This window comes from Mauremys mutica, chromosome 2, assembly GCF_020497125.1.
Source record: "Mauremys mutica isolate MM-2020 ecotype Southern chromosome 2, ASM2049712v1, whole genome shotgun sequence".
In the NCBI taxonomy this organism is placed as follows: Eukaryota; Metazoa; Chordata; order Testudines; family Geoemydidae; genus Mauremys; species Mauremys mutica.
Window position 1 is genome coordinate 260,114,670 of NC_059073.1, and position 16,447 is coordinate 260,131,116.

The 16,447-nt window shown below is 42.7% G+C and overlaps 1 protein-coding gene across 5 annotated transcripts in view; it reads left to right on the top strand.

Moving 5' to 3' along the window:
• The window catches only part of ARMC3 (armadillo repeat containing 3), an 84,817-nt gene that overhangs the window by 27,513 nt on the left and 40,857 nt on the right, over positions 1-16,447 (top strand). For all 5 annotated transcript variants that reach the window (XM_045006228.1, XM_045006224.1, XM_045006226.1 and 2 more), the window contains 6 exons: positions 6,840-6,908; positions 7,235-7,410; positions 8,714-8,908; positions 10,312-10,495; positions 15,000-15,152; positions 15,269-15,374. In XM_045006228.1, the coding sequence (XP_044862163.1) occupies positions 6,840-6,908; positions 7,235-7,410; positions 8,714-8,908; positions 10,312-10,495; positions 15,000-15,152; positions 15,269-15,374 (883 nt within the window). The remainder of the gene's footprint in view (positions 1-6,839; positions 6,909-7,234; positions 7,411-8,713; positions 8,909-10,311; positions 10,496-14,999; positions 15,153-15,268; positions 15,375-16,447) is intronic.

Here is a 16,447-nt window from a genome sequence, read left to right on the forward strand (position 1 = left end):
ACAGGGAAATAAAGTATAGGCTGTTAATGATGGAGCAAGCCTGGAGACCGGCTGCTGAACAAGGGGCAGAGAACCCCCCAGTACAGGGATCCTCCACTTCTGTCAGTTCCCGTCATCAAGATCATGGTCACCAAGAGCTTCCAAGGGGAAGAAGGCATCAAACCTGCAGTGTCCAAACTCTTTATGAAAGAGGTGCCTATAACTGTGACACTGAGAGCTTCCTACTCAAAGTATGAGGAAGGGAGAAGAGGAGCAGAACAGAGTTCCCCATCAAAGAAGATCCGGTCACTGGAAACCTCAGACGAGTGCTAGTGAGGCTCTGAGTACTTCAGGTACCATGAAGGATTCTAAGAATTCAACTAAGTTCCATTCCTCAGGAGTAAAGGGCTCAGTACCAAAGATTGTTACTACCAAGAGACTGGCTTCAATGGAATCCTCAACCTCCTTGGTACAGATGTCAGTGCCTCGCACAACAGCTTCTGCAACATCATTGGGGTTGGTATTGAGTTCTGTTGTGCTGCCAGTACTGCAGGAATTCCAGTACCTGAAAAACCTTTTGGTACTGAATGAACTCAAATCTCCACTCCTTGCAACCTCTGGACATCTCTCGGTAGCAAGGTTGACTGGGTCATGGCCTGTTCATGTTTCCATGAGATCTACCTCTTCTTCATCTTCCACTACCCATGAGGAGAGGATGTCACCACAGATACAATATATATAGGAGCATTCTGGCTCAGATTCTGAACTTTCTGTTCAAGGCTCTCCATTTTATTCCGGGAGATGTTATTCTCTGTTACAGATGTAACAAAGGCAGGACACCAGACCCCTGCTTTCCAACATTTGGGATGACCAGTGTTGGATACCTCCCCCCATGCCTTATGGTCTTCCTTATTTGCCTTACTGGGATCCCCTTGCAATTTTGAGGGACCTAAACTCAGTTTCACAGGAACACAGAAGACTTTTTCCCTGGTACCATCCATCCCTCCTCCCCACTCTGAGCCCGGGAATACCTTTGAGGAGCAAGAGGCAAGGGCAGACAAGGAGGTTACCCCCTATCATCACCAGATGAGGCAGTAATGTCACCACCACCATCATTAGCTGATGAGACAATCCCAGGACCTGATGAAGTGGGTTACTGACACTCTGCAAATTCCCCTGGAAGAAGTCCTGGATTCCCATCACAAGCTTCTGAACATATCACACACCTCTATCTCAGCATGGGTGGTATGCCAATTAATGAAGCACTCCTTGAGCCAGCCAGGTTCATCTGGCAAATTACAGCAATGCTTCCCTCCCTATGCAAGAGGGCTGATAAAAAAATATTATGTCTCGGCCAGAGATTCTGAGTTTTTATTTTCTTATCCAGCACCAAATTATTTAGTCATGAATCCAGTCAATGAAAGGGGAAGGCAACATACCCAAAAACCTACCCTTTATGATAAGGACCAGAAATGTTCAGTTCAGGATAGCTAACCACCAGGCGTTGATGTCAAAATATGTCTACCTGAACTACAGAAGCTTAATGCTTTTATTGACCATTTACCACAGGAACATCAAGAACAGTTCAGAGCCATAATAAAGGAGGGTCAGCTTAGCAAAAACTTCACTGAAGTCTTCACTCAATGTGGCGGATACTGCAGCCAGGTCTATTTCCACCTCCATAGCAATGGTGTGAGCTTCCTGGCTTCAGTTGTCTGAGTTTCCACAGGAGGTTCAGTCGACCATGGAAGATTTATCTTTCGATGGCCACAAGCTTTTTGCAGACTTCACGAATGACTCGCTTCATATCCTAAAGGATTCTAGAGCAGCTTGCAAATGAGAGGATATTTAGCAGGTCTCAGTTAGCACAAATATCTTGCCCTGCTCAATTTTTCGCCTTCTGTAGGCCACCAATACCACTGGTAAGAGGTTGAGGTTTTCAAAGAAAAAGCCTAGAACTACCCTTACTGCTTCATGCCAACCTTCAACATTGTCCAAACACCAGTTTAGATGGTTTGGCTGAGAGTCCAAACCACCCAATGACCAGGTTTTTTCAGCTGCATGACACAACCCCCTTCCTCAATTCGGACACCTCCTCTGTCTTTTTCAGGAAGCATGAGGGACTATAACGTCAGATAAATGGGTATTGGAGGCCATTACTTTGGTTTATACTATCCAAATTACCTCCATCCTGCCCTTCCAACCCCCATCCCTCTTCAGGCACCCCTCACACTATCAATTGCTGAGACAGAAGATCTCATTGCTTCTAGGAGCCATAGAACCAGTCCCACCTCAATACAGAGGAAAAGGATTCTATTCAAGATATTTTCTGATACCCAAGAATAATGGGGGTTGGAGGCCGTTATTAGATATCAGACAATTGAACAAGCATGTTGACATCTTAAATTCAGGATGGCGTCCCTAACAGCTATAATTCCCTCCCTGGAATTAGGGAACTGGTTTGCGATCCTTGATCTCAAAGATGCCTATTTTCAAATAGGGTTTCACCCCTCTCACAAAAGATTTCTTCATTTCACATTCAATCACAGTCATTACCAGTACGATGTCCTACCCTTTGGCTTGTCATCTGCCCCAGGAGCTTTCTTAAAAATCATGGTAGTCATACCATGTTGTTTAGGAATAACTGTTTTCCCTACCTCGACAACTGGCTCCTCAAGGGTCAATCATATCAGGAGGTTTGGTCAGCAGCTCAAACAACAACTTCACTATTCCAAAGTCTAGGTCTGCATATAAATCTTGAGAAATCAATATTGACACCTGTAAACTGCGTCGCCTAGCTTACCGCCGCTAGGGGCGATGGTGAGCTACTCTTTCCCTGGTCGGCTTGAGCCCCACCCCGGTCTCGGGAGAACCAGTGGCAGGGGGAACACCGGCGAACGTCTGCGGCGTGCCCCTCAGGCAGGGGAGCGCCAGCAAGAGTCTGTAGCGCGCCCCTCAGGCAGGGGAGCGCCAGCAAGAGTCTGTAGCGCGCCCCTCAGGCAGGGGAGCGCCGGCAAGAGTCTGTAGCGCGCCCCTCAGGCAGGGGAGTGCCGGCAAGAGCCTGTAGCGCGCCCCTCAAGCAGGGGAGCGTCGGCAAGAGTCTGTAGCGCGCCCCTCAGGCAGGGGAGCGCCGGCAAGAGTCTGTAGCGCGCCCCTCAGGCAGGGGAGCGCCGGCAAGAGTCTGCAGCGCGCCCCTCAGGCAGGGGAGCGCCGGCAAGTGTCTGCAGCGCGCCCCTCAGGCAGGGGAGCGCCGGCAAGTGTCTGCAGCGCGCCCCTCAGGCAGGGGAGCGCCGGCAAGAGTCTGTAGCACGCCCCTCAGGCAGGGGAGCGCCGGCAAGAGTCTGCAGCGCACCCCTCAGGCAGGGGAGCGCCGGCAAGAGTCTATAGCGCTGTCGGGACCCGGTTCCTGCAGCTGACTGGCCGGGTAGGGGAACGCAGGCCCACCCTACACCACTGCGTTCCAGCCCAGGGCCCTGTCGGGGGCGAGACGAGGGTCCCGCCACTGGGTTAGCGGGGTTCTTTCCGCAACATAGACTCACCGCCGTGTCATTCAGTCCCTGGGCTACTTCCTACCCGATTACGCGTCCCCCTGGTCCCTCCAGTTCGTCCGGGTAGACCGCTGCTGGCAGCTCAAGCTCTCCCCCCAGCGCAGGTTCTTCCAGTTCCTCGGGGTACTCGGCGGCAGGCAGTCCTGGTAGGCCCAGTCCTTCCTCCAGCTCAGGTTTCCCCTGGTCCAGGGCCTCCCCTGGGGTGGCAGCAAGGTCCGAAGGGAGCAGCATGCAGTCTGCATCTGCCTCCCTCCCTGGTGCTGCTCTGACTGAGCTAAGGGCCCCGCCCTTTGTACTTCCTGTTCCACCCCTCCCCTTCCGGGGGGTGGAGCAAGCTTGGCCTGGCCCCGCCCACTCAGGTTGAGAGAGTGGCTTTTTACCCTCAGGCTCGGAGGGAAGCCACCCTGGCTCCCTACAACACCCTACACAACAATTGTTTTTGGAATGTTTCCAGATTCAGTAATAGGCAGAGCTTATCTCCCTCTTGACAGGTTCTTTGCTTTGAAGGACCTTATTCCAAAAGTGCAGCTCAGCCCGCAAGTTCCAGCAAGGACATGTCTGCAACTACTGGGACGTATGGAAACTTGAGTTTTTGTGACCCAAAACACCAGGTTGCATCTTTCATGTCTCCAGGGGTGGCTCAGGATAGTTTATGTACCCAACAAACACAGCTTGAACAAGAAGGTGTCTGTATCCAGCCAGGTCCTACAGTCATTCACCGGGTGGATGAATCCTTCCAAGGTTTGTGCAGGAATCCTGTTCAACCAGAATTCCCCAACAGTCATAATAACATTGGACACTTCCCTCTTGGAATGGGGAACACATTTGGGTCCTCACACAGACCAAGGCAAATGATCAGAACAGGAACAGTGCTTGCACATCAGTCTGTTGAAGTTAAGAGTGATCAGAAATGCTTGCCTCCACTTTCTTCCCCTATTAAAAAACAAGTCCATCAAGAACATGACAGACAACATAGCATGCATGTATTATATGAATCACCAGGACAGGGTGCGTTTCCCCCTCACTCTGCACCAAATCAGTAAAACTTTGTATCTGGTGCACAGCCAATCAGATATTCATCTCGGCTTCTTACTTCCCGGGTATACAAAACAACATGGTGGACAACCTCAGCAGACATTTCTCCTTAAATTACAAATGGGAGTTGGAATTTCGAGTCCTCAACAAAATATTCCTAGCTTGGGGATTTCCAGAAGTCAATCATTTTGCCATAGTAGCCAAAACAAAGTGCAGGAAATTCTGTTCCAATGGGATACAAGTCTCTAGGAGATGCTTTCCTCATTACATGGACAAAACATCTTTTATGCATATCCTCCAACTCCATTGCTCTTAAAGGTCCTTATTAAGATCAGGCAGGACCAAGCCAAAGTCATTTTGATTGCACTAACTTGGCCAAGATAAGTTTGGTTTCTTTACCTCATCAAACTCACCACTTGCTTTCTGTGACAGCTCCCAATCAAACTGCAACTGTTGTCTCAAGATGTGGGTCAGATGCTTCACCCCAGTCTGAATGTTCTGAAACCGCAAGATTGGTTCCTCAGTGGTTCTTGGGACTAGAAGCCACCTGTTCATCAAAGGACAAAATGTACTTTCAAATAGCAGAAAGGAATCTACAAGACATCAAACAAGAAATGGAGAAGATATAGTCTTCGTGTAACCAGCACCATCTTTCTCCTGTCCAGTCGTTTCTTTCCTGAGTCTTGGATTACCTGTTGGAATTGAAAAATTCAAGCCATTCTGTGAGTTCTGTCAAGGTTTAGCGGTGACAGCAGCTTTCCATGTGCCAGTAGAAGGTTTCTCAGTATTTGCTCCTCTGATCACAGTGAGATTCCTAAGAGGATTTATCAATCTTTTTCCACAGATTAGAGTCCCTACACCACTTTGGAATCTAAACCTGGTTCTTAATCGTCTCACGAAACAGTCCTTTGAGCCACTAGCTACATGCTCACTATGCCTATGAAGATGGCCTTTTTCATGACTGTTACTTCTGCTCAAAGGATTGGGATGATGAGAGGCTCTAATGGCAGATCCTACTTACACGTTGTTCTTTAAGAAGAAGGTAACTTTATGATCCCAGCTACAGTTTTTACCTTAAGTGTCTTCTGAATTTCATATCAACCGAACTATTCACCTTCCAGGGTTTTTTTCTAAGCCTCATCAGTCTGCATATTAGTCTGCCTTTCATATATTAGATATTAAGAGGGCATTAGCCTTTTACTTGGACAGAACTATGCCATTCAGCAAGCCCCCTAAACTGTGTTTCTATTGCAGATAGGTGCTCCCTAACACCTACCACTCAGAGGCTTTCTAAATGGACCTATGGATGCATTATTGCCTGTTTTGGTTTCGCTGAGATTACACCGCCCCTAAGAGCGACTGCTGACTCTACTAGATCAGTCTACATCTCTAGCCCTACTCAAAGATATTCTGGTTGCTGAAATCTGCAGATCTGCAACATGGTCCTCAGTTCACATGTTTTCTGATTACTATGCTTGAGTTCACACTGCAAGATCATATGCAGTAGGTAACAGTTCTTTCTTCGGACTCTGTTCCGAAACGCCTACCTTCTTAAAGGGTTACTGATAATGAGTCACCTAAAGCAGAACACCCACAGGGACACAGATCTTGAAGAACTTGAGTTACTGCACAAGGTGAGTAACCTCTCCTTTTGCTGTATCTTTTGATGGAATATTTCATGAATCTTGGGGATGTGTCTGTAAATCAAAACAACAAAGAATGTTGTCTTCTTTTAAAAATTGTATGCACTTTGATACTTGCAAGGCTCCGTCTGTCATATGTTCACTCTGCCAATTACCATCTCACTAGGATCCAAGTTATATATCTCTCCTAGCTATAGCAATATTTATACTACAGCCGCTACAGTGGTACAGCTATGACACTGCAGCTGTGCTGCTGTAGCACCATAGTGTAGATGCTTCCCACATCGAATAAGGGATTTTTCAGTGATGTAGTTAATCCACCTCTCTAAGAGACGGTAGCTAAGTTGGCAGAAGAAGTCTTCTGTTGACTTAGTTCCATCTATATCAGAGGTTAGCATGACCTGACTATGGTGCTCAGGGCACAAAATTTTTCACAGTCCTGAGCAACATAGCTAGGTCAATCTAATTTTTAAGTGTAGAGAAGGCATAAGTCAGTTTCTCAGGATCAGGGAGTAGCATTAAGCAACCTCATTGAGTTTTCACCTTGCTTTTCATTCTGTGCATCAGCTGTATTTCTACATTATTTCCATCTAACCACACAAAAGTCTTCATATTTATTTTTCTGTCATTGTAGATGACGTCAGAAAATTATTAAGAGAGCTAGATGTCACAAATTCAGTCATAGCTCGGCTGGCGCCAGAAGGTAACCTGCAGTGCTCCTTTGTGAAAAAATACTGTCAAAAGTAATTTACTTTCACTGTCTGATCAGGCAATTTAATAAAAAGCTTTCTTGTAAGTTATGATTTGTCATAACACATTAGATAAGTGATTGACCTAATGCTTTTATAGCCACAATTCAGTAATTTACTGAGTATTAAGATATGTTATGTAGATTGAACAGCATATTTATAGCAATGTAAGGTAAGGTTAACAGCTAATGTTTATTGACTTTCAAATAATATTTTAACCCAATGGATGAATGAGCATATATTCTATTGAACAAAACCTAATTTTATTTTCACCCTGTAGAAGATATAGTTGTCCATGAGTTTGCCAGTCTTTGCCTAGCACATATGGCAGTTGAATATACCAGTAAAGTGCAAATATTTGAGCAAGGTGGACTAGAACCACTTATCAGATTGCTAAGTAGCCCTGATCCTGATGTTAAGAAGAACTCTGTTGAATGCATCTATCACCTCGTACAGGTAATTACAGAGACAGATAAGCATTGTATTTTTTATTTCTTTTCTAGAGATTAATCACTTTAAAATATCTGGTTCTATTCCTGTAATATCTAGAATTTATCAATTTATTAAAGAATCACTTAATTTCAAAGGGCCTGAGTCTCATCTCAGTTTCAGCTATAGTTTTACTTTACTATAGCTCTTTTGACTTCAGCTCAGTTACTCTTGATTTACACCAGTGTGAGCAAGATCAGAATCAGACCCAAAAACGTTTGTTGAAATAAAAATCTTGCTTTTTCATTTGGCAAGTCTTTATCCCCATACTAAGGGTTACAGAAATGTCTGTCTATCTAAAACTGCACAAATAGGGTGATTAAAATAGCATCTTGCCTTATTCTTACAAACAAGTCCACAGCAATGATTTTGAACTTATTCCTAAATATAGATGAAAACTGTTGTCAGTTTTTTTTCCATACGGGAGGAAGGTATTGTAATTGACTACTTCCACAATCAGCATTAATGTCACCCATATGTTGCTTAGCAAAAGAATGGTACAGTTGTATAGTAGTTCTTTTCAGATGCTAGGCAAATCAATTCAGTAATGAATTAAATTCATGGCTCTCTTTTTTGGGGCATCAGAACAAGTCTTTATTCTGAATCATGTTTTGCTGTTTCTCCTCTCTTGCTATCTTTCTGACTTTGTTGCAGGGTGTATCTGGATAATTGCACCAGGTGCTTGCTTAAATTGATAAGAAAAACTACACACTGCACAGGTGCAATATGCTATTATAAACAGATTGTAACTACTTTATTCCTGTACTATTTTAATATGGTATAGTATACGTTCTTCATTGAGCAATATAGATTAGATATATATGCAAAGGTTGAAATATTAAACAAAACCAGTTTTTTAGTTATTGAAGCCTAAGAGAGGAAACCAGACAAGTGCCTCAAAGTGTGAAAAAGTCTCTTTTTTGTCACTATGATAACTTGAAATGATCAAACTAAATTTCACCAAATTTTTCCAAAAAATCCATATATGGACTGAGATAAGCATCAATATTTTCAGCCTTCTCAACCATAACTACACATTATAATTAATACTTTAGTAATGCAAAATTATTTTGACTGTTTTGAATATTGTTTTGTGGAATACTTATTTCAATTTCCATTTTTAGCCCAAATGGAAAGAAACCTTCCGAATTAAAAGTTGCAAAATATTAGCTCATTAATATATGTTTGAAATCAGAGTTTCTTTGTTCTTTATATAAAGCCAACAGTTGTGCTATCAATTATACTTACTCAGTTTGGTATTTCACTGCAGGATTTTCAAAGCCGTGCTGCAGTTCGTGAACTAAACGCAATTCCTGCCTTGCTGGAACTGCTGAAATCTGAATATCCAGTTGTTCAATTGTTAGCTCTCAAAACCTTTGGTGTAATTAGCAATGACAGAGAAACCAGGATAATACTGAGAGAAAACCAAGGATTAGATCATCTTTTTAAGATACTGGAAACTAAGGTACAGTTTATTTGAAATATGAACTATAAATGTAAACTTGAAAAAGTGTGTTTCAGATATTCTGTATCCAATCTTCATTCATGCATCCAACTAAAGAAATGAATGTCATCATTTTAAATTTGTTGTTGTGGGAAGTAAGAGCTGACAAATTGACAGAGTAAACCAAATCCAGAGAAATGTTCATTAATGCTATTTCTTTGAAAAATATAAACAAAATAAATTTGTGCCTTTTGAATTTTTTGCCCCTTTTTGTGTAACCAGAGTAGTAATAATTAATTTGAAAAGACTGAATGTAGTATGTGTAATCAATGGGTCATTCATGAATGAGGTACTAAACATAAGGATGGCAGAATGGTGCCCAAGAAGAGCAGCAGCCTATGTAGTTTTTGTCATTGCTGTGGTACTGATCAGTAATATGCAGAGAGATGATAAAGTAAAGGAAGTGTTTCTCTCATATTAACCATCATCTGGGAAGCAGATTTGGTTTTGTTTTTCAGCTTGTCAGCTTATTCAGATAAAAATAAGATCTCATCACATCTAAGTGGTAGTTGGAAAATCATTTTTTTTTTACAGCTATACCTGGTGAGTGAGAGGGAGAATCACTAGTTTTCATGCTGTGTTTATTGTTTTATCATTTTGGTTCTGTTAACACTCTTTTTATAATGACATTACTGTACATTTTTCAAAGTATTTCAAATAGGAGAAGAATTCACATGGCTTAATTTTATGTGACATTTTCCATTTTCTATATTTTGTCCAGTGCTAGTTCATAGTTTCAGAGCCAATCTTGTTCCCTTAATTTAGTCTAAACACCAATGATTCCAGGTTCCATTCCTGACTTGGATACTCCACTGCTCTAGGCAGAGGTAATGCTGTCCCACTGGGGGTGCTAAGCAGGAATAATCCCCCCCTCATCACATACTAAAAAAGCGAATGGGGGCTCCCTTGAGCTGCTTGGCATCCTAAGTAATTGCTTAGTCTGCTTATGCCTAGCAGTGGCTCTGGCTCTGGGATCTGGAACAAGTCACTTGAGCACCTACTGCCTCAGTTCTAACCATCTGTAAAATGAATATAATTATGCTTCTTTCCCTTGTGGGAATATCGTGAGGCTTAATTATATAGTAAAGCTCTTTGAAACCTTAAGATATCCGGTTTTCTCTAAGGGCCTGATCCAAAGCCCATTGAAATCAATGGGAATCTTTCCATTTTTCTCATAATTATAACCAGACTTAACTCCATGTTAACACAGGTTGTGGAATCCATCAACATATTTTTAAAAGATGCACAATGGATTTCATTGTGTACCAGAATGTGCAGTAATTAATTATAGTAATTATCTTAGAAGGTAGAAAAGTTAAAGATATTTTAATCCTCATTAGAAGACTTTTTATTTTTCTTACTAGGAATTTAATGATCTTCACGTGGAAGCTCTTGCTGTGGTGGCAAATTGTCTTGAGGATGTGGACACTATGCAACTACTTCAGCAGACAGGAGGTCTTAAAAAGCTACTTTCATTTGCAGAAATGTCTACCATTCCTGATATTCAGAAAAATGCAGCAAAGGCAATTACTAAAGCAGCTTATGATCGTATGTCACTTTTTAAAGTTCTATGTTCATTTCTTATGGAAATCCTGTGGGGGTGAATTTTCAGCCAGCCTGAGGGTCACTTCCCAGCCTGAGAATACTAATTGTGCTGGGAAGAAATAATTCCACAAATGAATTGCAGTTGCAAATCTTAGTGGTCAAAATAGCAAACAGGTACTAAATTAGATATAGAAACTGCTAATATGTGGGTACAAAATGCTTTCAAAAAGGGAATCTTGGCCTCTGAAAATTTGGGCCTTTATCTTTTATTTAATGATTTTAGATACCTGATATCTCAAGCATTGTTTGTCAGAAAATATTCCTCATTGGCAGTGGTTAAACCTGGATAGCAATAATTGGGCTAGTTCCCTCTCTTAAACCTACAACTGCTCATCTAAATGTCAGGCAAGTTAGGGTATAAATTCCTGTTGCAGGGACATAATAGACTTTAAATGTCTTGCAGATTAATAATCCCTGTGAAATTAGATAGTTTTTTCTTATCTTTTTATAATTATTCATAGCATGGTTCCTATTTTTGCAGACAGGTTTTTTTAATTCACCATTGAGTTCAGAATTATGCAGAACATACTCATTGCTTTTGCCCTTGAGGATGCTGTTTAAATAAGTCTATATGTGAAAATACCTCTGGTGGGAAGAGTGGAGAGTTTCTTGTGTCCTCATCTAAATCTTCTCATAACCTCCTAGTTTGACCAATTGAATATTTACAATTATTTCTATTGCAAATGCCATATGAAAAGAGTGACTCTGCCCCTCCAGTCCACACTATGGATCTCTATTCATTTTCTCCACTGGTCAATGGAAGTTCCACACATGGAATGTCAGTGAGAGTTCTGTACGTTGATGATTGGCACCATAGATCGGAGAGGAGGAGATTGTGTTAAGACTTTCATTATGTATTTTTCCAGTGTTGCTATTTTATTATGACATTCTGGTAAAAAATGAACAATAAGAATGTAAACACCATTTTTCATAGTCCTGTGACAGGTTTCCGTGTACTGCATTCCAAGTAGATTACTTATGTTCCTACAACTACAATATATTTTTATTTCTTCTTTCATACTTACTTCTTGCATATAAACACATACCTCTCTTCCCCCTTCGCTCACCTTTTTTTGCATTTTGGTGTCCTACTGTTCTAACATCTACAATACGACATTCCTAAAGCACATTCTGACAAGAACTACTCATAATATATTATTGTATCATATACAATCTTATATCATTGGATATAATTGTCAGTGATGATGCATCTTCCTTCTTGTTATCTTTCTTTACAAATGCAGTCAATGGTTTTAATATAAAGGCTTGGTCTCTTCTTCAGACTACGATATATGGCGTAGATCAGTGGTCTTCAACCTTTTTGTGCCCAAGATCACTTTTTGAATTTAAGAGCCACCCAGGATCTACCTCACCCCTTCCCTGAGGCCCCGCCCCTTCCCCAAAGCCCCACCCCACTCACTCCATCCCCCCCTTCTCCGTCACTTGCTCTCCCCCACCTTCACTATCACCGAGCTGGGGTAGGGAGTTGGGGTTCGGGAGGTGCTGTGGGCTCTGGGCTGAGGGGTTCGCAGTGTGGGAGGGGGCTCTGGGCTTAGCCTCGGGCAAGCGGTTGGGGTGCAGGAGGGGGTAAGGGGTGCTGGCTGTGGAAGAGGGCTCAGGGCTGGTTTGGGCTGCTGGCTCTGAGAGGGGGCTCAGGGCTGGGGCTTGGGGTGTGGCCTCCTGCCGGGCAGCACTTACCTCTGGCGGCTCCCGGTTGGTGGTGCAGCATGGCTGCCGCTAAGGCAGGCTCCCTGCCTACCCTGGCCCCATGCTGCTCACGGAAAGGGCCAATGCACCTCTGCAGCCCGTTTGGGCTGCCCCTCTCTGCAAGCACTGCCCCCGCAGCTCCCATAGGCCACAGCTCCCTGTTCCCAGCCAATGGGAGCTGCGGGGATGGTGCTTACAGGCCAGAGCAACTGCGGAAGGGAGACCCCTGCCCCTCCGCCCCCAGAGCCGCGGGGCCAGACTGGCCGCTTCCGGGAGTGGCGTGGGGCCTGGGCAGGCAGGGAGCCTGTCTTAGCAGCAGCCCTGCTGCGCTTCCGGAGATTGCGATCGACTGGGAGATCCTCTAGGATCAATCAGTCGATCACGATCAACCGGTTGGTGACCACTGGCGTAGATGAAACAAGTTAGAAAAATAGAGGTTAGAGAAGAAAATTAAGAATATTTGCCTCAAAACTGTAGGATTTAGGGTGGATGAAAGTTAGATGAAGGGACGACGTGTTATACTGGACTACTGTGAAACTCTGTCCAATAAATTAGCTCCTAGACATGACACCAGGAAGAGAGGGAGATGTTAAATACATTGCAGCTAGCCAGGTTCATGATCTAAAGTTAACTTCTTAGCTGAAGAAAAGGTGGAACAGTAGCAATTACCAGGAACAGTGTAGGGGAAAATCAGAATCAACAGTATGCAATTGTGTTTTGGGGATTTTTTTGTACTGTAAAGGTACATGCAGCATTTGTAAATTCATTGCATTAGTAGCATGCCTAGTGTCTGGTATAGTACCCAATTATTACTCTGATTAAAATGTAAGTGCATGATTTCTTGGGCAGAAATCCAATATAGTACATTATAGTTCTGAGTCAGCATGTGACTTCATCATTAAAATCTGTTATAACTATACAGTAATCTGCCCTTTGCAGGTTTGGTGAACACAGCTGGATTTTGAGAACATTTCCAACAGGGTAGAGAAAAAGAATTATGGTCTTGCATTAAAATAGAAAATTGTACCTCTGTTATGATGGTACATGTATCTATTTTCTGACTACTACAGTTAGCTATAAACCAGTGTCAGTTTCTGAAATAAGTAGTGTTGGCAGCTGTCACTGAAGTTGCTTTTTTCCTGATGTATGTGATGCTAGTAAACACATTATTTTTTTGCATGTCATCCTTCAAAAAGGTATTTGCCTTAGCTTTTCTTTGTTGGGAAAGATGTCACAAAAGGGTTACACTGTATGAACAGAGCAACTTAGGCGGCACAAATATTTTATTAAATTTTGGACACCATCTTTAGTTCAGTGCTCTGTTTATATAAGGCCAAACTGGCAGTTTAATCACTGTGCTATTAAAGATTACTTTGTTGTACCACAAAATTCTGGATTTAATACAGTTCCTTTGCAGGACTTTTATTTTGTACATCCAGAGTTATGGTTTGCATTTAAATGTGATAAATAATATTAAAATTATCTTCTTTTTTTCAGTTAGATCACAGATTGAGGGCTGCATCTTGCCCTAGGACCTGATTCAGCAAAGGATTTAAATAGTAGTGGCAAAAATGTCAAAAGTGACCAAGTGATTTATATATCTGTCCTGTTGAAAGTCAATGGAACTTGAGCTCCTGAATCACTTATGAACTTTTGAAAATTTTACCCCATATGCATAACTTTAAGCACATAAGTTGCCCTATTGCTGTCAATAGGACTTCTCACAAGCATGGGTTATGCACTTGCTTAAGTGTTTTGTTGGCTCTTGGCCCTAGTGATTACAGTGATGAAGAGCAGCAGATATGCTACCCAGTGCTTCCTTTGCTACAGAGTCCTGCCAGTCAGGGAGGATGCACTCTGGTGTCACTTTATTGTTACCCTGAACAGGGCTGCTGACAGCAACATGTATCCTAGCTAGGTGAAGGGAGGGAGCTGGACATACCCTCTAAACTTCAGACCACACCTATTTTGGGGTAGGTGAGGCCTCCAAGCTTATTGGCCAGCCCTCCTTTGAGTGCTGTGGAAAGATCCTGTGCTGCTGCTTGTATAATAGGAAGAGATTTCCTATGCACTCTTCCTTGCCCGGCACATCAGTGCAGCATAGGGCAAGATTGAGCCCTAAGTCTTTTGACATTTTCTTTAAAGCTGCATTTTAATGAAGAACTATGAGTTGCACTTTTTTATCTGCCCTTGCCTTTTGTTTGGTCCATATAATACTGTGACTGGTATGAGAACCATCAAGTACACAGCTTAATTGTTCTTTTACTTGTATATTTGCCTTTAAATTTCATGTACATGACTTCTATTAGCAATAACGAAGGGAAAAATATATCCCTTAATGAGTATGACAGAAAATGTGAAAGCTGAATCACTGAGTCTGCACAAATTCTGTGATTTTAAGACTATCAGGGAACAAACTTTCTACTGAATTTGGCTATTTGTGTTTAAAGCTGGTTATTAAAATACATCCTTTTTATATCCCTTGCCTTTTAATGCGGGTCTCTGCCCAGGAGAGGTGACAGCTGAGGAGCCAGGAGCTAGAGTGAGTGCCCTTGGTGGACCATGAGGGAGGAATATAGGTGCAATTGCCTTGAACTGTGATGCCACACACCAGGCTTTAGTCTCTCATTTGTATCAAAAGCAAGGAACAAATGTGTGAGATCAAATAGATGTCATTTTTCTCATTTGCAATCATATTTCTATGAAGATTAATGGTATTTTTTGTTTGTTTTGTGTAAAGCTGAAAATAGAAAAATTTTGCATGAAGAAGAGATTGAAAAGTGCCTCATAACCCTTTTGGGAACTGACAATGATGGTGCTAAAGCTGCTGCTTCTCAAGCTATTTCTGCTATGTGTGAAAATTTAGCTAGCAAAGATGCTTTTGGAATCCAAGGTGAGTAAATTGGGGAGGAGATGGAATTAGCTCCATTAAGCTCCATTTTGTAAGGATCATTTTACAGTTTCCCATGGGTTATTTAAAGCAGCATACGTACAATTATTTTTTTAAAGGGATTCCCCAGCTAGTTCAGTTGCTAAGCAGTGAGAATGAAGAGGTAAAAGAAGCTGCTGCCATAGCTCTGGCTAATCTCACAACAGCCAGTCCTGGCAATGCAAGGTAAGTGTGGAATTAATAAATCACTGTGTAAAATACTAATCTGGACATACTTTGATTTAAAAAAATTCTCCAGTCAATGTCCTAGATCTCTAGTCAACGTCAGTGAGAGTTACATGCACATAAAAGAGAGCACAGTATTGCAGTCAAGAGGCCAGACTTTAACTTGCTGCAGCTGCCAGGGGAATCTCTTGATGGTGATAAGCTGGTGTGGCAGTTCTATGCCACCTTCATTAGTCCCCAGTGTAAGGGATGTGGTCAGGACATCCCTGCACCGTGGTAGTGTCCAGCTGCAGAAACTGGTCATTGAGGCTCTGGGCAGCCGATGTAAATTACAGTAGCCTTTGGCTGAGCTGATCCATGCACAGATCAAGGATCGGGAATGTAAAGCTGGTTTAAATTTACTTTTCTCTTCCCACACAATCCTGCACCAACCTTACATGGACTGGTGAATCTGATCCTATGTCTGCTATGCAGATCAGAAAGCAATAACTTACATTAAATATGTATACAGCATGAATGCTGTGTGACTATAATTAATTCCTTGCCAACTTCACTTCCAAATGAAGCTCTTTTCTGAGTCATAGATGAGCCAAAGAGTAACTTTGGACTCATGAATGAGAGGGCCAAACCCTTTGCTGATACAAATCAGCATAGCTCCAGATCACCAGCTGAGAATATGGCCCCTATTTGTTTTATATTCATATAACTAAAAAAACCCACTAACCCTTTTTTTAATTTGAAAAAAATATCCAGCCTGAGGGTACGTCCATACTACCCGCCGGATCGGCGGGTAGCAATCGACTTCTCGGAGTTCGATATATCGCGTCTCATCTAGACACGATATATCGAACTCCGAACGCGCTTCCGTCGACTCCGGAACTCCACCACCGCGAACGACGGTGGCGGAGTCGACGGGGGAGCCGCGGACTTCGATCCCGCACCGTGAGGACGGGTAAGTAGTTCGAACTAAGGTAGTTCGACTTCTGAAGTTGCGTACCTTAGTTCGACACCCCCCCTTGTGTAGACCAGGCCTCAGATACTTTAATCGATATTCGTCCTAGAACAGGGTTTGT